Consider the following 26,473-nt stretch of genomic DNA (forward strand, 5'->3'; position numbering starts at 1 on the left):
ATCATGCTCGATACAGGGAGTTCCTCCAATTTTGTATGTGCAGTACTGCTGTACAACTGCATTTGGTGTACATTTCAGATCAGTACATTCACGTAATGCATTATTATTTTATTTTTTATTTTTTTAGAGCTTCCCATGTTTTCTAAGATGCACAAAAATCTGTATTTCCCTTTCCTATCCAACCATAAGTGGTACATTTTCATGACCTTGGGGAGTGCAGGAAGAAGTGTCATGGTTTAAGGTCAACTTTAAGCCATGGTTTAAGGACATTGCCTCCTGCCTCATGATAATCACATTATGAAAGGAAACAGGAATATAACATTCCGAAAACATTCGTTATCACACCTCTCTTCTTTCCCATGACTGCACTGCTTGGACACTTCCCCACCACCACCACCGGTGTGATAAGCCTCCTCACTTCAATTCTGCTATTACAAGTATGAGATGCCATGAGGGTACCTGATTCACCCTCCCTCTCTCCCCACCATCCCCCTACCCTCACTATTCCAAACCAGGTCAGCACCGTACCTGTTGGCTTATTTATTTTTTAATTTTGTTGTGTGCATAATTATGGCAATTAAAAACAATTAAAAATGATTAAAATATTTTTCCTTTATCATTTTGCTATAAGTAGGCAAACACAGCAAAGATAAAAATTAATTTGATTAATTTAAAAAAATTAAAAGTGAGTGAAAGGGGAAGAGAGGAGGAAAATCAGGCCCCATCTTACCACGTGGCAGCTGTAATGCCAAAACTGAAGTGAAAAGGATTTTTGCATCATAATATCTACGTTATAATAGCAAGATTAAGAGTTCTTTGAGGGGTGTTTCCTGTCAATGAAAAGGTGTGGTACTGTAACAGGGTGGCAGCAGGATGAACATGATGCCTTCTGATAAGTACTAGCCAAAGATACTTTTATCCTGTTAAAATTCCACTTCTTTTGCCTTGTGTATTAATGCCCAAAGTGTGGACCCAATCAAAATCTATTCTTAGGTTATTCACTAGGAGAGACATAGCTCTTCTAGAAAAGCACTGCTTGGCAGAATGTACTCTAGAAATACATATCCCCATAAACAAAGAATAAATTAACTCATTCCCAAAATGAAGGCTTCCCCTGTGAAAGAGCAATGCTAGCAAACAAAAATCCTGGTTTTATATTCCAGTATAAAATGCTACCTTCCAGTAGCAGAATAAGATTTTCTTTTGCTGGTGAAAGGAAACAAAAATAAAGATGAAGATGGAGAATAAACTCTGTGCTATCAATGTAATTTATGGGAAAGTATTCCATTAATAATTTCCTGAAGGTCAAAGACAGTGCTCATGAAGGTTAGGTGACCAGAACAGAAAGCCTTGCATTTAATGATTTGCCTACCATTGCAGATAGACTTGAATACAGATTTGCTTGCCTACTTCTCCAAGTTTCCTATAGATTCTACTGAATATATGGGGAATTATTTGATATCAGTACAAAACCATGGATTATTTAATCTGCTGCTCTTCAGTATGAAAATCTGCAAGTACATTATGGTTTGTTTCTTTTCATAACAAGACAAGAGTTTTATTTATTTACTGCATAGTAAATAAATAACGTAAATAGTATGCAAAGGGATCCTGTAGCACCTTTGTGACTAACTGGGGAAAAGAATTTGTAGCATAGGCTTCCATGGACTCAATCTACTTCTTCAGTAAATAGTATTAAATATTTACTAGCAGATGCATTCCTGTATATTGCCTATTAAGTGGCTGGTTTTTTTTCAAATTTCTTAAAATCAAAAAAGAGATGTATCTCATACATCTAGTAGGCATTTTAGATTATTATTTTTTTGAAAAATTATGGCCAGAATCTTCTATCCATTCCAGTGTTATGTAACGATTGCCATTACATAGCTGTGTAGTGAATCCCAGCCTGATCCTCCACTTCCCCCTTTACCAGCCAGTAGCCAGTGCAATCAATGGTGGCCTTTCTTCTGTCACTAAGGATGTGGATGACTAATGTTCCCACCTCCTCATGCAAGCAATTGCCATTGCAACAGGCAGAAATAGGGTCCCTGCCTCAAGTCCTCCTCACAGCAGAGATTGTTCACATGAGCAGAGGGGTGACAGTATCAGTCTACTGCTTCCTGAACCACAGGGGAACAGATCTCCATCAATCACAGCAGCTGCTGACATTTAAATGGGGATTGAGGGACATTCACAGTCCCTATGTATATTCTAAACAAGGGCATATGTAGGGATCATGAATACAAAGCAGTCACAAACACATAACTCTCGCTTAAGCATTCATTACTAACTAGTAAGTTTACAGTCTGTGTTTTATAACCACTGCTTTACCTATATTATTATTATTTTTTGAAGCTGCTGTTTTTTATTACTGTGTATTCCTATTCTGAATGCTGTGACTTGGAATTACAACATTAAACTTACTAACTTACTATTTTATTTTAATATATGCATTGAATTGACATCCTGCTTTTATCCTATATGGGATCCAAAGCAGCTTTTCACATGCTCAGGACCTTTTTTAAAAAAACAGGATTCTGAATGGAGAGGGGAATTTATATTCAAAGAAGCCTTCCTTGTCTACTGAAATTGCCCATCTCTGGTGTAAGCAGTTCCTAGGGGAAGGAGGACCAAGACAGGTGTAGCCACGACTCATTCAGGGCCAGACTCAAACTTAAAAAAGCAAATGGCACCCACTTCTGCTTAGTTCAAGAAGCTCTCTTAAGTCCACAAGGCCATCTCTGACTCCCTAGTAGTAAAACAATTATTAACACCCCAGTTTTCTGCATTGGTCAACTGTTCATTATAAGTTGGAGATGAGCCATCAGTGTGATGCCGTGACAAAGAAGGGAATATTTTAGCCTAAATTTATAGAACCATAGTTTTCAAGTAAAAAGGAGTAATAGTCCCACCATGTTCTGCACAAGGCTTTGTCTGGAATGCCATATTCAATTATGGGCACCACATTTTAAGAAGGATATAAACAAGTTGGAGCAGATTCAGAGAAGGGCAAGAAATATAATAAGAGGTATGATAAGAAAACAAGAGAGAATGCTGCAGATTTGTTCTCTGCTGCCCAGAAAGTAGGACCAGGTCTAATGGTTTTATGTTACATGAGGGTAGGTTTCAATTTAATATTAGAAGGAACTTATTCACAGTTTGGCAACAAAACAAATCACCCAGAGAGGTGGTGGAGTCTTTGTTTCTAGGTGTCTTCAAAAAGGGTCTGAACAGCTACTTGCTGGGATGTAGCAAACTTTAAGGGAGAATGGCTCCTTGAGGACATCATACTTAAGGGCTTCCTGTGATTTGGGTCTGGCTCTAACTTTTCAGATGCTCACTACCTAGTCAGCTAGGATGCTCATTTGCATATAAATAGGTATGCAGTAGTTCTTCTTACCATATTGGCAATGTGTTTGGCCAGGAGCATCTGTGGCTGTCTGCTCAGTCTGGTCACTGTCCAGGAACACAGTGCTGGTAGCTATTTCTTCTGGTTCTCTGTCTTTAAACTGGCAGTAGACTGGACAGCCCTTCAACTAAATATTCATGCAGCTATGTATCTACCAACCATACCTTTTACTTGTCAGACTAGTTTCTTTTAGTTTTGTCAGGTAGCTCAAACAATGGGAGCACAGAGACAGAATTTTAAATTATGTCTCTATCCAACCCAAAGATTAGGGATTAGCAGGTTAAAGGGCACTGTTCTGACCTGTGCACAAAAGTTGGTCCATTTTAATGCAACAAGACAAGCTATGATCAGACAATGTATGCCTCTATTTGCTAGGAAAGTGATATGGAGACACCACATTGAACAGATACAAAATCACCTGAAATTTCCACAACGCGTCTGATCCTCTGTATCCACAAATTCTGCATCCATGGATTTAACCATCTATCATTTGTAAATATATATATATTTTAAATTCCCAAGAGCAAATCTTAATTTTGCCATTTAATATATGGGACATCATTTCACAATGCCAATTTTTCATAGGACTTGAGAGACCATGGATTTTGGTATCAGGGCTGGAACCAATCCCAGCAGATACTGAGAGCCCACTGTACCACAGTTTGTTCTTTTCTATAATGTTACCAATTTATAGAAATCCCATGAAATCTAGTTCCTCAACCCATTACTTATCCTTTCCACATTCAATCAAGATGTGGTGCTTGTGTCAGATGGGGGGGGGGGACATCCTCAAAGCACCAAGCTGTTGTCAATTGAGCCAGTGACTCAAAATGGGACATGAAAGAAACTTATGGAAATATTAGGTCTGGAAGTCAGCTGGGTTTCTTCATGTCGCACATGCTTCTAAGAGTGAAGATATGACTTTTGATCCTTAGTTCCTTCTGGGATGCTTCTTAATCTTTGATTAAACTTGTATGCCTGAGCTGGGCAATGCATGGCCCACCCAATATTGTTAGCCTGTAATTCTCCTCAGTACTATCCAGGATAGCCAGTACTGAAGAATGGTGGGAGTTTCATTCTAGTTATATCTAGAAGGCCAGATATTCTCCAGGCCTGTTGTGTGTGCCTTTCAACTCAGTCCACATAATTCTCAAACTAGCCATCACAGCCCAATTCTGAAAAAAGCCCTGCCTATATCTTGTATGAAGAATGGAACAAATAATGGAATAAATAAAATAACAAGCACCTGGAAATTTACTGATTTCAGTAGATTTCAGGCATGAGTGCCTTTAACCTGTTAATGATGCATTAATTGGTTAAACTACTATAATGTTCTCTGCATGGTTCTGTGCTTGAAAAGTATTTGGAAGCTGCAGCTATTGCAAAAGGCATCAGCCAGACTGGTGTTGGATGTGCATTTTAGAGGCACACCAGTCTTACAAGAACTAAACTGGCTTCCAATTTGCTTCTGAGTTCAATCAAGGATGTGGCTTGATCTACAAAGCCCTAAATGGCTATGGGTCAGGATATCTGAAAGACTACCTCCTCCTGTATGAGCCTGGCTGAAATTTGAGGTCCTCAGAGAAGGATCTGTTGCATGTCCCAACACCTCGGAGTATACCACACGGGGCTTTTTGCAGCTCCGATCCATGGTGATTCCTGGTTCAGCTATGCGAATTCATGTCATAATGTGAATGTTTTATCACATCTGGTTGCCCTTCCGTTGCCCTTCTGAATAGAGGGGGAATCAAATCCAAGGTAAGTCATGTGATGTGGATTCATGCAAAGCGGAGTGAGTGCAAATTGTATTACCACACCGGTGCATATCATGCGGATTCAATGAATCGAATTGAGACCCTTGCACATGCTCAGTGGGGGTCTGGACACTGTCCTCCTTCCCTGCCCCCTCCTTAGCTGTCATCCTTCATTGGGCTGAAGGAGCAGTCAGGGAGTGATGGGATAGGTGGCAGGTTGGCAGAGAGGACAAGATGGGGATGCAGGAGTAGGCAGAGGATGATGGGATAGGTGTCAGAGTGGCAGAGAGGATGAGATGGGGATGCAGGAGCAGGCAGGGGATGATGGGATAGGTGGCAGAGTGGCAGAGAGGACAAGATGGGGATGCCTGCAGACAGAGGATGATGGGATAGGTGGCAGAGAGGACAAGATGGCATGAAGTAGGAGAAGGGGAATGAAGGAGCAGGACGCAGGGGGCAAAGGGGGGCGACATTGGAGTGATCTTCCACACCAAACCAATTCGAAGTGAAATCGAAGTGAGCTTGAAAGCAAATTCTGTGAATGCACTTTTTTTCCAATTTCACCAAAATGAGGGGTCACTTTGGAATCACTGCAGAAGCACCACAGAAGGAGCTCCCATTGAAAGGAATCTCGTCTGATAACACATTAACATTATGACGTGAATCCACATCATTGAACCCACAGTCACCCTGAATCTGCAAAATCTCCAAAATGCTCCATATGATAAACGCCCTTGTGAAGTTAAGTTGGTATGTACATGCAACTGGGCTTTGCTCTGTTGCAGCACTTAGAGTATTTAGTTTCCTACCAAAGGAATTAAGACTGGCTCCATCTTTTTCAAGCTACTAGCAGGCAGCCAAACAGTACTGATCCACATGGCCTTTAATGTTTGAAATAGCCCTGTTTTAAATGTTTTAAAGGTGTATCTTAAGGTTGTTGTTAGGCAGTTTTCACAAGTTTTAAAGAGGATTTAGAGATTGAGAATATTGAGTGTGGGACTAGGAGATACCATGGTTTGAATCCCCACTGAGTGACCTTGGACAAGTCACACACTCTCAGCCTCAGAAGAAGGCAAGGGCAAACCCCTCTGAACAAATCTTGCCAAGAAAACCCCAAGATAGGGTTGCCTTAATGTCACCATAAGTTGGAAACAACTTGAATGGTAACAACAACAAAAATTTAGAGACTGTTTTAGTATTTAAAGAGGATTTTTAGTATTTGAAGAAGAAATTAAAAGGTCTCATATTTATACTGTTTTAAGTGTTTTTATTTGTTTATTGCCTCAGGGGCCCTTCTGGGCTGGGAACTAATATAGAAATATCATAAATAAATAATTACTGAATAAACCTGGGGAGAGGATTGCCAATATTAAATCAGATCTCTGCTATTGTTGTATGTTTCAACCTGAGACTAAGAACTTTGAAGTGCTTTAGTCCCAGCATGGCTGCCAGATTTCTTTACCAATAAATGACCAATTTAAGTAGGAGAATCCTAGTCCCCTGAAGTCTCCCCGTGCTGTGCAGGAAATTTCATCTCAAGCTACCTGTTCAAGCAAATGGAAGCTGACATAACTCACACACCTTACTCACTCTAGAAATGGAAATGTCAACATACTGCATGCTCTCCTCTGGTATTTGCCATGTAATTACATGGTAATTGATGCACCATAATAAAACCTACCTAATCTCAAAGTGTGTTTTCCCACTAGGATAGAATGCTAAAGTTCACATTTCTGATTTAAGGGGCACTCAGAGTCTGTACCTAAATTAGCAGAGGGATTTTCTTCTCTATCATTTTGCTTGATCTTGGGTAGCGATTGGGATTCCGTGTTCAGGAATGTTTGGGCTGAGCAAACAAATTAGCTGAGACCAACTTCATTAAGAATCCACAGCAGTATTTGTCATGGCTTACAGCTGCAAAGAATTCTGATCCAAACCTTCACAACAGGGGGGTGAAAGGGAAAAAATCAGCAAAAGAGGAAGGTCTGCTAATGAAATCTCTGCGTGCTTTCTTCTTTTCGGCTCAGCCTCGCCGCTTCCAAAGAAACTGGAGCAGCAGCTCGGTCAGCTCCTAAGCCAATGTCCCCTTCAGATTTCCTGGATAAACTGATGGGAAGGACATCAGGATACGATGCCAGAATCAGGCCCAATTTTAAAGGTATGCACTGCACGCTCTCATTCTTTTCCTTTCTATTTTGTTTTGGATCAGAACATGACCTTTGGGTTTTTTTTTTTACCACATTCTGTTTGTGGGGCTCCAAAGCAAGGTTCTGGTTCCCTATTAATGAATAACTGCCTTATTATTCTCTAGTTATTCCTGTGAACATACCTCATGATCCACACTAGGGCTACATTGCAGCGAGGGCTGAGTGGTAGGGTAAGCTATAACAACTGAAACAACTAGAAATGTTAAACAGTCCTCTACATTAAAAAAAAAAAGTAGAAAAGATACAAGTAGAAAAACAGCAATTCATGGAGAAAGACTCCAGTCAAGCCCCCTCTGTGTCATGCTAGTTTTTCTTCATGTTTCTGTATCTACTCTCTCTGATCTGCTTCTCCTCAGTTACCATCTTCTCATCTTTCTTTTTAATCTCATCCTTCCACTCATCCAGTCACTCATCTCAACATTCTTTATGTTCCCTTTTGAGCTGTTGTTATTGAATCCTAGAATAAAGTATAGATTTCATTTGCTTCAGTGGTTGAATGTGATTTAACTGTCTGGACAGAAATATAGCCAAAGATAACTTATCTTGAGAACAGTGCTTCCAGGTGTTAAAGCATGTTTAAAACATAAAGCACTTACGAAACATTTTTCTAATATGTGCAAACTACTATGGATCTAGATCCAGTCACTAGTTTCTATGTAAGTAGACTTGTTGAACAAATGAACTTGCATAAGTGTTGACTTAGTAAATTCCTATTGATTCAATAGGTGTACTCTACTTAGAACTAACAATTACATTCAGTCATGTGAATGGTACCTCCCCTATAGCCACTGCATCTGATTTTTACCTCATATCTGCATTTATGCATTTTCTGCTCATTTCTTTAGTACAAAGGCAACAGATCCTATCTGATAGTGGAAGCTAAGCAGAGTCATCCCTGGTTAGTACATGGATGGGAAAATGCTAACAAATACCAGGTGCTGTGGGCTATATTTCAGAGGAAGGAACTGGCAAAAATGCCTCTGAGTTATCTTTGCTTAAGAGAACCCTTAGGTTCTCTTAAGATTTATCATCCCACCACCATGCACACAGGCAGGCAGAGAAAGAATGGGATGTATAGACTTCTCCTACCATTAGGCATAGTGATGCAACCACCTATGCTAATAGAAGCCAAGAGACAGCAATGGCAATCCCTTGGCTGTTCCTTATTTGTCTCATGGCCATTCCAATCAGCTACAGGACAGAGCTGTCTGTTTCATATAGCTGATCTGCTGTCCTCAAGTTTGGTAGTTTGCCAATATTTGATTGCCAGTATTCAACTGTGAGTGCAGTCACAGTCTAAATGTGAAATGGAGGAAGGAAGCAACCTTGCCCTTCACTGCAGGTAGCAAAATATCTTGGGCCAATCCTGGTGCAAGTGCAGTTATGTATACTCCAAGTAATTCTGTGTGCTCAAATTAATGCAGACAACATGTATGTTACACCTGTGGTTTTTGCAGCCAAGATACCACGGCCTCATAAATGTATGTCCATATATCTTTTAAACGTGTACATGCATGCATCTGGAATTACAAATATATTGAGATGCTGCAAAAGCATGTGTATCTCCATGTTCTTCTCCTACATTTTATACACATGATGGAGCAAAAACACACCAGTCTGACACATCAGGGGTGTGTGTGTGTGTGTGTGTGTGTGTGTGTGAAAACTAAAGGGTCAAAGTTAAGGTGCTTTTTGATTATGTCAATTTCATCCATGCCACTTTCACTTACAACACACCTGCTGGTTATCTGAAATGCTTTCATATCATATAAAAAGATGTCCTTTGACAAACATGCAGCAGCTGCTTCATCAGCCTTGGTTCTATCATTTTGGATTTTGCCCATGCAATTGCCCAGAGTAGGCTGGTCAAAAGAGCAACTTCGTAGAGAAGACCTTTTTATAACATAGCATAAAATCTATTTGGATTAAGCAACATATCTGATAGGGATAGCTATCTCTAGCTTCTACCATTTTAATGTACTGTTCATTGTTGAGGTCAGTCAAATCAAATGGAAGGACCACTGTGCAGGAGGAGTAAAATAATTAGCACAAACCAATTGAGAGCTTGGGGGTGTGGAAGGCTGCTGAGCAGAAATAAAAGTTTCTATTTTCTCATGACCATTCCTCACATCCAAATTTAGCTGATCAGCAGTAATAAGCCTTGAGCCATCAAGCTTCTGAACATCGAGTTAACCATAAAGACATGCAAACTCGGGTGCCCCAGTTCCAAGAAGAGCTGGCCTCTCACAGCTGCCACTTCCCTAGAGCCACTTTGCAGCTTATAAACAGAGCAGACATAGCTGTGACTCAGACTGAACCTGCTCCTTGCATCCCACAGGGGTGATGTGGTCAGCAGTGAACTGATGGCCATACACTCACCTTCTTTCAGCTCTGTCATTCTCCTCTCTGTACTATAGCTAAAACCCTGTCACTTTAATATATCTGATCAATCTGATTTCCACCCAAAGAAAGTTACATGAAAATATATTCAGAGTAAATATGGCACGTTTAACTCCCTGTGTCCTTTTGATGCTCAGCAATTAGCCAAAATGGCTGTTATAACACATAGGGTAATATGTACTCCAAATATCTCATTTTGCAGTGCCACCCAGGCATACAAAGCTATTAGGATCTTAACTGCCAGGAATTTCTTATCCACATTTGGGATAATAACTAGCCAAAGACAAAGGCTAGAATCTTGTTGAGTCAATATACTAGCATAAAAACACATTTTATTTTCTCCAAGGCCATATAAGTACAATTGCTAATACAGCCATTCATTTTCCAAGAACACACACCAATATGTGCCCCTTCTGTTTTGATCTGATAGATTGAGAAATAAAGTGGGCCCTTTGTATCCACTGGGGTTTGATTCCAGAATCCCCTATAGTTACCAAAATCCATGGACAGTCAAGTCACATTAAATACAATGGTGTAGTAAAATAGTGCCTCCTATAAAATGGCAAAAGCAGAGTTTGCTTTTTAGAATTCATATTTTTAAAAGATATTTTCAAATCATGGATGGATGAACCCCTGGATATGGAGGGCCAACTGTAATTTACTATTGTGCAGTGATCAGCTCATGCCAAGGCCTCTTCTGTACAGTATCTAGAAGTATTGTGAGATGCAGCATAACTATGCTGGTGTAGATTTATACTATACAATGTCTAAATCTATACAGATTTATACTCTACTATCTGCTGGGGTTTGGTTCCAGGACCCCTGGTGGATACCAAAATCTGTGGATGTTCATGTCCCATTAAATACAATGGCATAACAAAATTGTATCCCTTATATATAATAGCAAAATCAAGGTTTGTGTTTTGGAATTTCTATATTTTTCAGATATTTTCAAGCCATGGATGCTTGAATCCATGGATTAAAAAAAACCATGGATAAAGTGGGGTGGTTGTACTACAGTTGTATAAGGATGCCAGAACAAGCACACAATGGAAGTCATGTTGATTATCAGAACAGCAATTCTATTGCTGTTGTTGTGTGCCTTCAACTCTTTTTCTCACTTAAGGGTGACCCTAAGGCAGACTTATTACGAGAATTTTTTTTGGCAAAGTTTGTTCTGAAGGAGTTTGCCTTTGACTTCCTCTAAGGTTGAGAGAATGTGATTTGTCCAGTCACCCACTGGGTTTCCATGGCTGAGTAGTGATTTGACACTGGGTGGCAGGGGATTGAACTGGATGGCCATTGTGGTATCTTCCAATTCTAGGATTATTCTATGATCCTGGTTTCCAGAGTCCACCACTCAAACCCCTACACCCTGCTGGCACACAGCAATTCCTATACAGATACAGATCTAGAAATAGTCTTTGGTTGACCCATAGTTTTACTTCATTTTGATTGCCTATATTTCTATTATTATTATTATTATTAAGCTTTATTTGTATAGCACTGTAAATTTACACAGTGCTGTACATACAATTAAAACAAATAAAATAAATCTGCCTACGGCATACATTCTACACAAATAATTAAATAATACATATTAATTCATGTTAACATTCAATAAAATATGGTAGACAACAATTTAAAATTACATCAGATAACAATCATGCAATGCCTGGGAACATTTCCCTGGACAATATAGTCTTCAACTTTAGCAAGAACCAAGGCCATCAAAATTTGTTCCTGCAATGACAGCCTTGTAATGATGCATTCTGCTCATTGTTGTCATTTGCACTAGTGTACTTTGAGGACCCCAGTGTGACCATGCCAGTAGGCAGAAGCCTAGGGAAAAGACTAGGTCAGGCTAGTTCACCCGCTGTCAAACTGATCCTGTACCAGCAGGGTCAGTTGGGTCAAAATTTGGCTTTTGGTGGCTTCTGCTGAAATTGACTCTGTAGTAATGCATAGAGATGGGGGAAACTGGTTGGTTTGATCTTATTTTGAATTGATTCACTGTTCTCAAAGAAAGTTCCAAAATATCATGCAAAATGTAGTTTACAGAATATGGTGCACAAAAAGCATATATTAGGAAGAATGACTTACAAAGTCAAAATGTTTACAAAATACATACACATACCATGCACAGAAACATGTTCAAATTTTGTCCCATGTTTCTTCTAAAAAATAAATCAGAAATCAACACTAAAGAGGACAGAATGAATATGGGTTTGGAAATCATGTGAACATTATGGAAAGATAAATAAACAACTTTGCCCATCTGTAGCAATACAGGAGCATATAAATGTCAGGCTAGCTAGCATGCCTGGACGTGAGCTAGGCTTCTTCCCATAGTTATGAAATGGCACTGGCTACATAACAGTAAGAGAGTCACCAGTGTGGTGTAGTGCTTTGAGAAGTAGACTATGATTCTGGTGACTGGAATCCTCACTCAGCCATGAAACCCATTGGATAACCTTGGGCAAGTCACATGTTCTCAGCCCCAGTGAAAGGCAAAGGCAAACCTTCTCTGAAGAAATCTTTTCCACAAAAATCCTGTAATAGGATCACCTTAGGATCATCATAAGTTGGAAACATCTTGAAGGCATACAACAAAACCAAACATAACAGTAACATTTTGTGCCCTCTTGATAGTTCTGTAAATGTTCTTGTTCTTGCTACTGCTGTTCCAGTTACTGTTGTTGCAAACCCATGCAGATATGACCTTTCACTGACAGGAACCACAAGACTTCACCTCCCCCCTTTGTTAGAGTCTTTTGTCACTTGAACATCCTTTTCTAAGATCCCTAACAGTTCCCTGGGAACTAATGATGCCATAGATCCACATGCTGAAAGATTGCCTTTTAGTCTGGATTCCATGTGTGGCCCTCAGTACTGTGGGGTGCAAATGCATGATCCATAATTCCTAGGAGGTATTAGCTGCTGGAATATGCCCCTGCAGTCCACAACTATTCATTCCATTAAATTTATAGATCACCACATCTGAAAGGCTCCAAGCAAGTAATGATGTAATAAATACAGAACCTTCTATCAAAATTAAGTCAAAATCCAATTCAGTCTTTAAATATAGCACAAACTAAACCCCAGAACCTGCTAATTTAAATCTGCTCATACAAATCAAAATGAACAACTATAGATGCTCTGCCTACGTTTTAGAAACAACGGAGGCAAACCCCAAGAAAGTTGACATGGTGTTATGAAAATGGCAGTCTTTTTTGGGAGGACTCTTTTTGTGTGAGAGGGTAGGACCAGTCCAATACAGTAAATTTAGTACTTGGCACTACCAGTTATTACAAATAACCAGTTACCAGTACAGCAATTCCTTTCTTTTTTCAATAATTATAGCATAAACTACATTATATTATGATTATAACTTCTGGCATAACATCACTCCTTTTACAGTTATGGAAGTATGCCCTCACTGAATGATGGAGAATGAATATCTAATAGTTCAGTCACTGTTTCATGCTATATCACACACTGTTGCCTTGTGGCAGATTTTTTTTTAATCTTACTAAAAGGGGTAACTTTTTAAAGTTACTTTGTAGAAAAAGAAAGAGCTACAGTGGTACCTCGGGATACGAAATACCCAGGTTACGAAATTTTCGGGATACGAAAAAATCCCATAGGAAAACATTGTTCCGGGTTACGAATGTTTTTTCGGGTTACGAAAAAACTTTTGGTGCTTTTTTCGGCTTTTTCGCACAGAATCGCGGCTTTTCCCCATTAGCGCCTATGGCAATTCGGCTTACGAAGGCTTTTCGGGTTACGAACGGTGCCACGGAACGAATTAATTTCGTAACCCGAGGCACCACTGTACTTGCAAAATTTTGAAGCTTAAAGGCAACTACTTACCCTTTAGGACCTGTAACTGTAACTTTCCAAGCATTAGGTAAATCCACATACAGAAGAAAACCTGCATCAGCTATTTAAAAGGTTGTCATGAGGCACTGACAGTTGCACAAAGTGGTGGAGTCTCCTTCCTTAGAGGTCTTCAAACAGAGGCTGGATGGCCATCTGTCGGGGATGCTTTGATTTGGATTTCCTGAATAGCAGGGGGTTGGACTGGATGGCCCTTGCGGTCTTTTCCAACTATACGATTCTATGATTCTATGATAATCCATAGTTTACAGTAACATGCCTACAGTTACTGTTATTCCACTTGACTAATTTTTAAATAGTGATAGGCAATACTGGTCTCAACATTGTGTCTGGACAGTGCAGATGACAATAAGATGGCTAGTGTATACCAGCAAAAAAGAAGACAAAAGATAATGCAGGTATGCATACAATGCACATATGCTGATGTTTAGAACAGTTGCTATTGTTTAAAGAAAAATGTAACATCTCACCCTAATGGGGAATTTTGTGACCAGGTGACCCGTGTCCTTGCTCAGTCTTTTCTCCAGGGCTGCCAGCTGCAAATGGGCAATAATAATGATTTAATTGATAGGGCTGTTGTGAAGATATACATTTTTATTTCAAAACTTACCCATTCTATGTAACGAATCTTGTTTTAAAAACTGGCAAAAAATCCTCACAAATTTTATCTGGCAAGGAAAGAAGGCTAGAATTAGATGGAAGCTATTGACAGAGGACAAAAGGAAAGGGGGATGTAATCTACCAAATTTGAAGCTGTATTATTACGCAGCATGTATTCAGTGGATAGAGGAGTGGGTATTTTTGAAAAATGATGAGTTATTGGAATTGGAGAGTACAAAAATGAGATTTGGCTTCCATGCTTTCCTTTGGTATGAAAAAATAAAGGCAAATACTGACTTTTCTCATCATTTTATAATGAATTCGTTATTCAAAATTTGGTTAAAAATTAAAAAAATGTTCTATAATCAGTGGCCATTATGGGTTTCAAGTCAAGAGGCATTTTATAAAAGATCTAAACAGGAAGGAAGGGATTGGATAACATATAAGGAACTTTTAAAAAGAGAAAAAGGGAAATTAATAATGAAATCCCAAAATGAAATAACGCAATTGATTAATAAAAATTGGCTATTGCAAATGCAACTCATGGAAAGATTTAAAATTGATAAAAAAGAACATGAATTAACAGATCAAAAGAACGAGATTGATAATATTATGTTTGATGGGGAAAAAGGGCATATATCCAAATACTACAAGTTATTAAAGCAAAGAGATCTGGAATCGGAAACAGTAAAAGAATGTATGATTAAATGGTCACAAGACACTGGAATAATAATTGATATGGACTGGTGGGAAAAATCATGGCGAGACACGAATTCTTTTACATTATGTCAAAATTATAAAGAAAACTATATTAAAATGTTTCATCGCTGGTACCTATCCCCAAATAGATTAAATAAAATGTATAAGGCTGGGAGTGGTATGTGCTGGAAATGTAAGAAACAAAGAGGCACTTTTTATCATCTATGGTGGGAATGTGAAGAAACAAAGAAATTTTGGGGAAAAATACAGGAATCTATGTCAAAAATATTGGGAATTAATATACCAAAAAATCCTCTATTGTTTCTATTAAATATGACTGGTATTCTAGAGGAAAAAAAGGTAGAAGCAAAACATAGACAATTAATGTTATATATGTTCACGATTGCTAGAGTAATATTTGCCAAATATTGGAGATTACAGTTGACACCTACTTTAGAAGAATGGTTAGAAAAATTAATAGAGGCAAAACAAATGGACATACTCACAGCACGAATGTGCAATTTAAAGTTGGAAGAAAGGAAAGAAGAATGGAAATGTCTTGAAAAATATAAAAAATGGTATTTGGGACCAGACACATAGAAAATATAAAAGGAAAGAAGAAGTTTATAGTTTATAATTTATATTAACGGAAAGATAGATACAAAATATAATAAAGCTCATTGTTTATGTTTAAAAGGTAAACACAAAACTCCATGGAAGTCTTGCGTGATAGCTTGATAGATCAGTGAGAGATCATAAACAAAGATTTATGTTGTATTGGAAAATTTTTGTTTGTAATGTTTGTAATGTTATGTATGATAATGTATGGTATTGTTTGTATGTACATTTGTATATATTTAAATAAAATTTATACTTTAAAAAAAAAAGAAGATATACATTACATTATTTTTGTTGTGTGCTTTCAAGTTGTTTACAGCTTATGGTGACCTTAAGGAGAACCTTTCACAGAGTGAAGTTGAAGGCTTTCATGGCCGGCATACATGTGGCCATGTTCTAGAAGAGTTTGAGCCTTATCACACGGAGGTTTTTGCAGCTTTTTGCAGCTCAGATCCGACATGACTGTGGGTCCAACGATGCGAATTCATGTTATAACGTGAATGTGTTATCAGACGAGATTCCTTTCTATGGGCGCTCCTTCCATGGCGTTTCCGCAGTGAATCCAAAGTGGCTCCTCATTTTGATGAATTTGGAAAAAAAGTGAATTCACAAAATTCGCTTTCAAGCTCACTTCGATTTCACTCCGAATTGGTCTGGTGTGGAATGCAACTTTGCTTCTGCTCTGGTACACCACCGCAAACCCCCTGGGTTGCAAATTTCCCATGATGCAGCTCTGTAATTTTCCCCCATTTCCTTTCAGTGGTCCTTTCACTTTCAGGGCAACTCATTTTGGGGAATATATATGTGTGTGTATGTGCATGAATGTGAATATACAGATATGTATATCTATCTGTCTATATATGTGTGTGTTGAAATTGCTGAAATGAAAGGGAAAATTAAAAAGGGGGAATAAGGAGACACAGAAATATTCACGAGGCAAATATTCACACAATCACACAGTTACACAAAACAGGGAACAAGAACTTGCGCCCCTTTTCACCCCAGAAATGTATAAGGTCACAATGCATTCAGACCCCCACGGAGCATGCACAAGGATGCCGATTCGAATCGTTGAATCCCACCAGTATGGTAATACAATTTGCATTCACTCCGCTTTGCTTGAATCCACATCACGTGACTTACCTTGGATTCGATTCCCTCTCGATTCGGAAGGGCAATGGAAGGGCAACCAGGTGTGATAAAACATTCACGTTATGATGTGAATTTGCATAGCTGAACCAGGAGTCACCACAGATCTGAGCTGCAAAGAGCCCCATGTGATAAACACCTTTATTCCTGACGTTTAACAACAGAACAATACATATGCAAATCACTCCTGCCTTCCCAGGTTCACACAGTATATATATACCCAACTCCTTTCCAATCAAGCATTCTCTGAAGATGCCAGCCACAGTTACTGGCAAAACATCAGGAATAAACTCTTCTAGAACATGGCCACATAGCCTGAAAAACCCACAAAGAACCTTTCACTGAGTTTTCTGAGGCTGACAGTATGCTACTTACCCAAGATCTTCCAGTGGGTTTCCATGGCCAAGTGGAGATTTAAACCAGAATCATAGTCTAATGCTCAAACCACCATGCTCTATGTTGTATTAAATTTATTATATGATATGATATTGTCATATATATTATAAATTAAATTCAAATTAGCATTATATTTTTATAGGTGATATAAAATTAATGATATACATATTAAGTACAAGGACTTCTTTTGTTGTGGAAAAGTGGCCATGACAACATTCCCATGGACTATTCCCATATAATTAAATTGGAAAAAGTATCCTTTGAAGAGAAGTGTTGGGAAATTGTAAAGAATGTCATGAGATACAAGGAGCAATAGTTTTTAACGTTCTTAATGTAAATGGAGATTGCAATAAAATGTTGCTATGTTTTCCCTACCAATAGGACCTCCTTCTTAGGGTTCTATCCAGCCATTTCTTTCTAGCAAGGCATTCAACCTTCCTTCAAGAGAATGTTAGCTCTTAATTTTTATAATTTTTCTTTCCCAGTTCCACATTAATCTACAGGGCATGTTCACTCCTCAGTGGGCTGTTTGAGGGAAATCTACCGAACTCTAACTTTTCTTGACTTTGGTACTTCTGAGCATACTTATACCTCCCTCTTGTTTCGCACTGTGCCTGTTTTGTCTCCAGTCCTGTTGGCATTAGGAATGGATGGCTCAGCATACTTCCACTCCATCTCAGTTTTGCACATCTTCATTTATAAAGCTGTTCCAGTGGTTTGAGCATTGAACTATGACTCTAGAGATGAGAGTTCAATTCCCCACTCAGCCATGTAAACTCACTGGGTGACCTTGGGCAAGTTACACACTCTCCACCCCAGAAAACACTGTGATAGGTTCACCTTAGGGTTGACATAAATTGTAAATGACTTGAAGGCACACAACAACAATAACAACAATCCATCCTAATTGAGCCTCAAGATGTAGTTTATTCCCACCCACCCCCAAAAAACCACCATCAAAATACATTTAAATATGATTTTGAGGGGAGGGCAAAATACCTATTCTGGATACACTTTGCCTTAAAATATGTATTTTTGTATATATTTTACTCCTTGAAAAATAAGACCTGTGTCACAAACTATGTGCAAGTGTGAAATCGAAAGGATATTAGTAAGCAGCTGCTATAACAGAATATCCTTGGTTCTTGTAAATCAAAGAAATTAGAATCAGGCCCCAGTTCATTTCAAAATGCAGATTGAACAAACCTCTTGAGCATCCTTCATTGGCATTCACCAGCTGAGTTCGCTATTAGAGGGAGTGATGTGTGAAATGTTTTATAACCCTTACTTTGTTTTCTCCATGAGACACATGGGGCATATTGCAGATGGGGGACTGAACCTGAGATGCAGTGTCTCATCTAAGGCCAGTCTGTGAGTCTCCTGAAGTTTAAACCCCTGCCTCCTAACTTCCAATTTGCAATAGCTTTGTGCCTGTCTTCTATAAGCCAGTAGATGCCATGATTAAAGTTGGTACTCAGCTACAGAGAAGGCCTAAGTTACTGGGAAAGGAATTAAATCAATAAAGGGTTAAAAGAAATACACCACAGGAACTTCTTTCCACCTCAGCATGCACGTATACACAAAAGAAATTAAACTTTAATATTTAATGAAATATATACATTACCCTTCTGCTGAAGGCAGTCGTATTGTAATTTTATTCAAGATAATTTAATTTCAGATTTATTTCAATGAACTACACCTCCCCCATGGGGGCAGTTTGCTGGCATAGTCTGTCACACATAAATCAGTATCCAATTTATATGAAAGTCACAGCCACAGCTTTTCAGAGTTGGGGTTGTAGCTCTCTAAGCTCGTCATTTAAATAAACCAGCAGTAAGTAACAGGGGCATTTTAATGAAACTAAAACCATAGCTGCACAGGGTCAGTTTCTTATTTTTAGTTAATTAAAACTAAAAGCAAGGATGAGGACGGAAACCTTTTGGGAGGAAAGTACATAATATCCATGTTTTAAATGTTTGTTCTAAACTGAGACAGAAAATATAGATCAAGTGAGAATATGAAAGATATTCAGGGAGAGGAGCTGTCATTTTTGTATATCATATTACTTTTGAAGAGTTTGCAGGGAGGGGAATTAGCATATATGTTCATCTTTTTTAAACAAAAAAAAAAACCAAGGCTAAAATCCCAGAAAATAATGAAGGACCCCATGGGAGTTTGGAGGTCTTCCTTGTAAAGGCAAGAGAAGTAGCCTCACAGGTCCACATTCAGAGATGCAACTCAACTGTGTCAACCATCCCACAAGGCTGCAGTTGGTCATGGTTCAAAGCAGTTCAAGTTTTTTCTTGTGTGGGAACCAAAGCTTGGGAAGTTATTTTTAAAAATAAATGTTAAAGTTACAGATAGGAAAGCTGATAGAAGAGGGTTTGGTGCATTTAGTTAATTGTTAATATGCTTAATATGCTTCAATATCTAATTCAATTGCATTCATATTATAGGAGAGAAAAACCAAACCATTACACCAATATTAAATTGCCATTTGAATTTAAATTAAATGCCTCCTTTAAACTCCTGCCTAGAATGAAGCTGAGATGTTCCATACATTAATATGTATTTGAGTCTGTGTCGTAGGAAACAGCTTCATGATTTTTTTGAATCATGAATTTGAATCAACTGAATTGTTAACTCAACAAGTACTGTTTTGTTCAATGGGTCTACCCAGTTCCACTTTCCAATACTTACAGAAATGGTGAGCTAAGTACCATTTGTCTGATGAGTCTACTCCAATTCCTCCCCCCAAATTTGCATTCTGCTCAAGAATATACCAATAACAGTTCTGAGGACCTCGGGTGATTGAAGATAATACTTTTTTAAAAAAAAAACTACATTATGGATCATAGAGACAAGTAAAGCAAAGCTAATAGCAAAGATCAATGTATCTAGTGATAAGATTAAAAGGTACTAGAAAGACTTGGCAATTGGCAACAAAATCTCCTGAGTAATCAAGGGAGATAAGCAAAAGCTTAAAAATCAAAACTTTTTCAGCCATGGGCCATGCTAGTTGAGGATGCTGAGATTTGTTAAAAGTATTTTCCCAAGTTCTGTCCCTTGCCTCACTCACATCATTCCTCCCCCCCCCCCCCCCCCCGATGTACTTTTTGGTGTGCTTTGTTATAGACAACAAAACAAAACCAAAAGCCTTATAGAGTCAGTCTGAATTTAATACAGGCTAACTTTGAACACATACTGAATTCAAAGTACAAAAGTAGTTTGCACTGTATTTATTCAGCAGCAGAGAGAGAAGAGGAGGAGGCAGAATTTTGCCCTTCCTAGTAGATTCGGGCAAAAGCAACTTCTGCAGCCTCACCTAGCTTGTTTGTAAACTTTTGCCATCTTGACTACATTCAGATGTTGCTTGGCTATACACATTCCAGTTTTGATGCATGAAATGTTGAGGGTATTCAAACATCTAAGCAATTTTGAAATTTTGAAAGACTACTGGAACAATGTGCAAGTAATTCACACACATTAGATGAGAGAGGCCATGTGGGCTGTCATTTCTTTCAAAGTACTCAACAGGCCTCCCCCCCACACAGGTCCACACATTCAAAAACTGTCAAAAAGGACTTTATGAATATATGCATAGTGCTCCTTCACACAAGTAGGCAAAAGCCTCAATCAGAGTCCCTCTTGCATGAAGAAGCCTTTCATGTTTACATTCACAAGCACTTAGGAGTTTATCACACGGGAGAAATTTCTCTTAATTTCAAATGAAAAGAAAGTGGGGCCAGAACGCATTCACGTGAATTTGCTAGTTCCCATTGCCCAAAATTGCTTGTCTATCACACAATAATGTTAAACCCCATGATTGCATTCAGATTGCCATTAGATTATACTTCCAATTTCCCTTGTCTGATAACGTCCTTAGAATTGCTTTTCATTCTGGCCAGATTTGCAGTTACAGTGTGGCCACACTGTCTTCTGGGGTTTGGTTCCAGGACACCATATAGATATCAAAATCTGTTCATGCTGAAGTTCCATTATATACAATGGCAGAGTTGAGGGCTGACTGTAGCAGGGGACATAGTCACTGGGCATATTAGTAGTGGGAAGGGAACAGAGATATCCCTCTATTTGTTTTTCTTTTTTTGTTATGCTCTTCCCGAGTTATGGGAATGTGATTTTAAAAATGTTAAGAAAAAAGAAGAAGATGGGGGAGAGGAAGAAAAGAAACTGGTAAAAGAGGGGAAAGAAAACAGACAGCTTGGAAATAGCAGAGAGGAGAGGGACAGAAGGAGATTGCCACCATGTGTCTGCTCAATATCAGGACTGTTGCATCTGTGGGGTAATGGCATCATCATAATAATAATAATAATAATAATAATAATAATAATAATAATTGTATTCATATTTCCCACCTCTCCCAAGGATTGAGGCGGGGTTACATCATTAAAATAATACAATACAACACAATACATTACACAATCTATAAAATACTAATACTGAATTACACATTCCTATTAGTTCCTTAAAATATCCAATCATCAGATAGTTATACAATCATAATCAGGGTAGAGCCTTAACCATAATTTCTTATACAAAATCCAAAATGCAGCACACTTGGCTGTTCATTGATGTCAATGAAAATATACACTCTACCAATGCTTCACTGGCACAGAAGCAAAGGGTCAGAAGCAACGTCATGCGACAGGTGTTGCCAAAAACACTATTCCCTTCCTACAATTGCTGTTTAAAACCCATGTGTGATAAAATCCTAAGAAAAGGGAGTGTTAGCCTCCTTGGCAATGGTCAATCAGATCCAATAATGCAGTGTTTGCCTTGCAGTAGACAGCTAGAGCAGCAGTTGTCACTTGAGGCCTCTACTCCTCATGGAAAGAAATAGAGATTTTGGCAAGTATTGGCAAGAAACATAAGGAAAGATAAAAATATTCAATGTTTAAGGATACAAGGACACCAATTTAAGATAAGAGTCTTCGCTGATGGCATGGTACTTTTCCTGGATGATTCAAATAAGAGTATAAATAATTTATTAAACATATTAGAAGAGTTTGGTGCTCTCTCACGTCTCAGAATAAGTAAGTCTAAGAGCAGTCTGTTGATGAAAAACCTGACAAAAAAAAAGAAGATGATCTAAGTAAAAAAATGAATTTCAAAATAGAAAATAAAGTAAATACAGTCTGCCCTCCCCCTACATGGGGAATCCATTCTGCCCCTCCCCCCGGAATATGGGGAAAAGAGTGTATGCTAAAGCACCATAGGAAATAATGGGGCGCATGCGCTGCAAATACACGCCCCATTATTTCTGCCTGGGCTTGCCTTACGTGTGAGCTCAAAGTTGCAGAAGGCAAGCCCACCTATAAGGATGGCCGACTATGCCTTGGATTAATAATATCAAAAGGGAACTCAGAATTATATGATAACAATTATGAACGGACTTGGAATGGAATTTAAAAAGACCTTAATAAATGAACCAATTTAAACTTATCACTAATTGGACAAGTTTCAACAATTCAAATGGAAGTGTTGGCAAGCGTGCTCTGCCTCTTCCAAAATTTGCCAATAATCACCAATGACAAGCCATTTGTTCAACGGAACAAGGAAATATCTAAATTCTTGTGGCAAGGGAAGAAGCCCAGAATTAAACTCAAAGTATTACAAGATAAAAAAGAAAGATAAGGCATGGGATTACCAAACATGAAAATATATTATCATGCTTGTGGTATGGCTTGGGTAAAAGAATGGATAAACTTAGCTAACGAAAGACGACTACAATTATTTCCCTGTAACCTCAGAAACCTACCTATTAAATATGCTAACCGGTTTAGGAAATCAGACAGAGAAAATGTATGAGCATATAGTCCTATATGTGGTAACAGCTGCTAGACTGGTCTGCACTAAGAAGTGGAAAGACTGACAAATCCCAAATATAGATGATTGGATCTTAAAACTAATGGTAATGGCATAGATGAACAAATTAACAATCTACCTGAGCAATAAGACACTGCAAACTTATGAAGACAAATTGGGGAAAAAATAGCTAATTTATGGGAAACAAAGATTAAACAATAATAAGAGAAATACTTAAAGTACTTTACAAATGTATAGAGGTCTATATCAAAGAAAAAATAACAAGAGATTATATAAGATTTAATAGCAGATGTTAATATAATGGTATGAATATAGATATGTAATATGACTGAACTTTGTTTTTGTTGTCACCTTTAAAAATAAATAAATAAATAACTCACACATTGGTTTCCAGTAAGTGAACATTTTTTAAAAAGTAAAAAATAGAGATTTTAACTAAGCCAAATTAAAGTAAATAAAGACAGTGGAATGACTCACATCCCTGTGGCTGTCTGACAGGAATTTGGAAGTTCTTCTAAAAGAGTCAGAGAGACAGTCAAATCGAGTAAGTAGGTTTTGAGATGCAGAAATAGGGTCAAGGCTTCTACTGACTTAAATGTGGGCCTGAAACTTATGGGTCCGTCACAACTAGAATATATCCATCAAATCAGTTGCTGAATCTCATTGATTTAGTGGCTCTGTTCTGGTTTGTATTTATTGTTTATTTGTTTCTAACCCACCTTTATTGGAACTAATGATAGAAATCACACACAGTGAGAGAGCAGAATCTATAAACCATATTTAATGTCTTCCACATAAATGGAACCAACCCAATCTAATGATAATGTTTTTTTAGTCTCAGAGGACTCAGGCTGTAAACAGATGAGAGTTTAATCCATCTAGATTTTAGCATTGCCATTTTTTTCCACAAGAGATGGTCTGTACTGGGGAAAACAGTGCATGTTAAGGTTGCCAGAATGAAAACTGGAGAGAGCTTTAATGATCATGCAATAGAGAGAATTTGAGCAGTGGTTATTTTCTACCTACCGCAGTGACAAGCAACATCTGCTGAAATTCTCTCTTCTATACAACCACTAAAGGTACACAACCCCTCTCCAGTTTTCATTCTGACAACCCCAGTGCATTTTGAATTTTTGCATGCCAAAAAACTGTGAAATGTACTAACAACGTCTGTTGAATGTGGAAGAGGATAGCAACCGCAAGTAGTTATACATTTGAAGCTGTCATTAAGTGATTTGACACCTTTGTGTCCCAACTCAGCTGGGACATAAACAACCCTTGCTAATGTGAAGTTGAAGGCTTTCACAGCTGGCATCCATAGATATATGGTTTTTTCAGGCTGGGTGATGGTTGGAGATCTTGTGTAGATATCTGTCCGTGTGTGTAGGATTTCTGTGTACTGTGTGGCCCAACCACTTTTCAAACCAACACTTTGAAAAGAAAGCCCTGGAAACAGCACCAAAAAGTCCACAACATGGTTCCAATATGTGGATGAAACTTTCACCATTTAGAGCCATGGAGAAGAAGATCTGACTGTGCTTCTGAACCATCTGAACAACATCCATTCAAACATCCAATTCATGATGGAAAAAGAAAAGGAAGGAACATTGCCATTCTTGGATGTCCTGGTCATCTGCAAACCAAACCAAGAGTTGGGCCGCACAATATACAGAAAATCTACACACATGGACAAATACCTATACAAACACTCCAACCATCACCCAGGACAAAAAAAAAATGCAATAAAAACACTGGTAGACTGGGCAAAAGAGATCTATGAACCCCACTTCCTGGAAGATGAATTGAAGCACCTAGACTGGGCTCTACAGGCTAATGGTTATTCCGGCTCAGACATCAGAAGGGCTGCCAGGCCTAGAAAAAACAATAGGAGTGAAGATAAAAAAACTACCCAAAGGGAAGATATTTTTACCATACATCAAAGGAGTCACAGACAGAATATGGAAACTGGTGAGGAATCACAAATAGTTACCAACCGGCCAAGAAAATCCAGAAAATGCTTCGTTCAGCGAAGGACAGGAGAGACCTTCAGCAAAGGATATGGCCGCAGGAGTTTACCGCATACCATGCAGCTGTGGACAAGTCTACATAGGGACCACCAAACACAGTGTTCAAACACAAATCAAGGAACATGAGAGACACTGTAGACGGAAGCCGGAAAAATCAGCAGTAGCAGAACATGTTATAAACCATCCTGGGCATAAAATACTGTTTAAAAACACTGAAATTCTGGAGCATGCCAACAACTATCAGGTCAGAATACACAGGAAAGCTTTTTTTTTCTGGTTAAAACTTGATGTACTAGAGTTTGTTTGTTTTTTCAAACCAAGAGTTGGGAGGAAGGGGCAAAAGAGGAGTCTCGTGGCACCTTTACAACTAGTTAATTATTTTAGTACTATATAGGCTTTCATAGTGGAGCGTAATATCCTCAGCCCTAAATATTTTATTCCACCAAAGTAATTGAAAGCTATTGAATTCCATAAACACCTGGACAATTTCAACAGGAAAGAAGAAACCCTTAAAGTAAACAAAGTTTGGCTACCAGTCCTGAAAAACACCAAAATGAAGACCCAGCAAATGCAAATGAAAACCACTCAGGGTGAGGGGGGAGGGTTCCCAGCAGACATTGGATCATTAATTAAATAGACACAATGAGGCCTTGCCATTCATCAACAGAACAATACACAGATTAATATCTTTCTCAACCAACAGTATATATACCCCACTCTCTTCCATGCCAGCATTCTCTGAAGATGCCAACCACAGCTGCTGGTGAAATGTCAGGTATAAACTCTTCTAGAACATGGCCTCATAGCCCGAACAACCCACAAAAACTAATCCTTGCTACATTCACCTCACCAAAATGGAGGGAAGCTGAAGATCTTAGCTATTAACAACGATGCATAAAGACAGGTCTTCAGGGCAGAAATCCAGGGCCTCACTACAGAAAATGAGCAGGAGAGCCCTGAAAAGCAGCAGGCCTGACTTATTACATTTCGGTAAGACATGCTCTTATCAAAAGATACGGGCTCCACAAAATGACCTAACTGCATGACTGGCTGCAGTTGCTTTTTGATATAGGACATTTCTAAAGTAGTAACCTATGCTGATTCTGTGACAATGTAATTATCATCAATCCTTTCATGCTACACAATTATGGCGCTGTATTCCCTTTTATGGCATGTGGATATGCAGCTTAGGGAAGGGCATTTAGAATTTTCAGCCAGAGAGCTCAAATGCCTTGCCAGACTAAAATTCCAGGGATTCTGTAGGATGTTTCCATGTCATTTAAAGAGAAATATGGTGCTAAATTGCGTAGTGTGAAAAGGCCTCATATCTTCTCCCCTGTCCAAAATCTGGGAATTGTAAATTGATGTGAATGTTGACTATTTTGTTAGATATTGCTAGGCCGTCTGACTGAAAGAAACTGAAAATCAGCTTGGATGTATAATGTGTGTTGAGTGGTAACAGATCTA

At 38.5% G+C, this 26,473-nt stretch overlaps 1 protein-coding gene across 2 annotated transcripts in view; it reads left to right on the top strand.

The window, feature by feature from the left end:
* The window catches only part of GLRA1 (glycine receptor alpha 1), a 99,517-nt gene that overhangs the window by 34,734 nt on the left and 38,310 nt on the right, over positions 1-26,473 (top strand). For both annotated transcript variants that reach the window (XM_042452530.1, XM_042452531.1), the window contains exon 2: positions 7,191-7,321. In XM_042452530.1, coding sequence (XP_042308464.1) covers positions 7,191-7,321 — 131 coding nt within the window. The remainder of the gene's footprint in view (positions 1-7,190; positions 7,322-26,473) is intronic.

Source organism: Sceloporus undulatus, chromosome 2, assembly GCF_019175285.1.
Source record: "Sceloporus undulatus isolate JIND9_A2432 ecotype Alabama chromosome 2, SceUnd_v1.1, whole genome shotgun sequence".
Lineage (NCBI taxonomy): Eukaryota > Metazoa > Chordata > Lepidosauria > Squamata > Phrynosomatidae > Sceloporus > Sceloporus undulatus.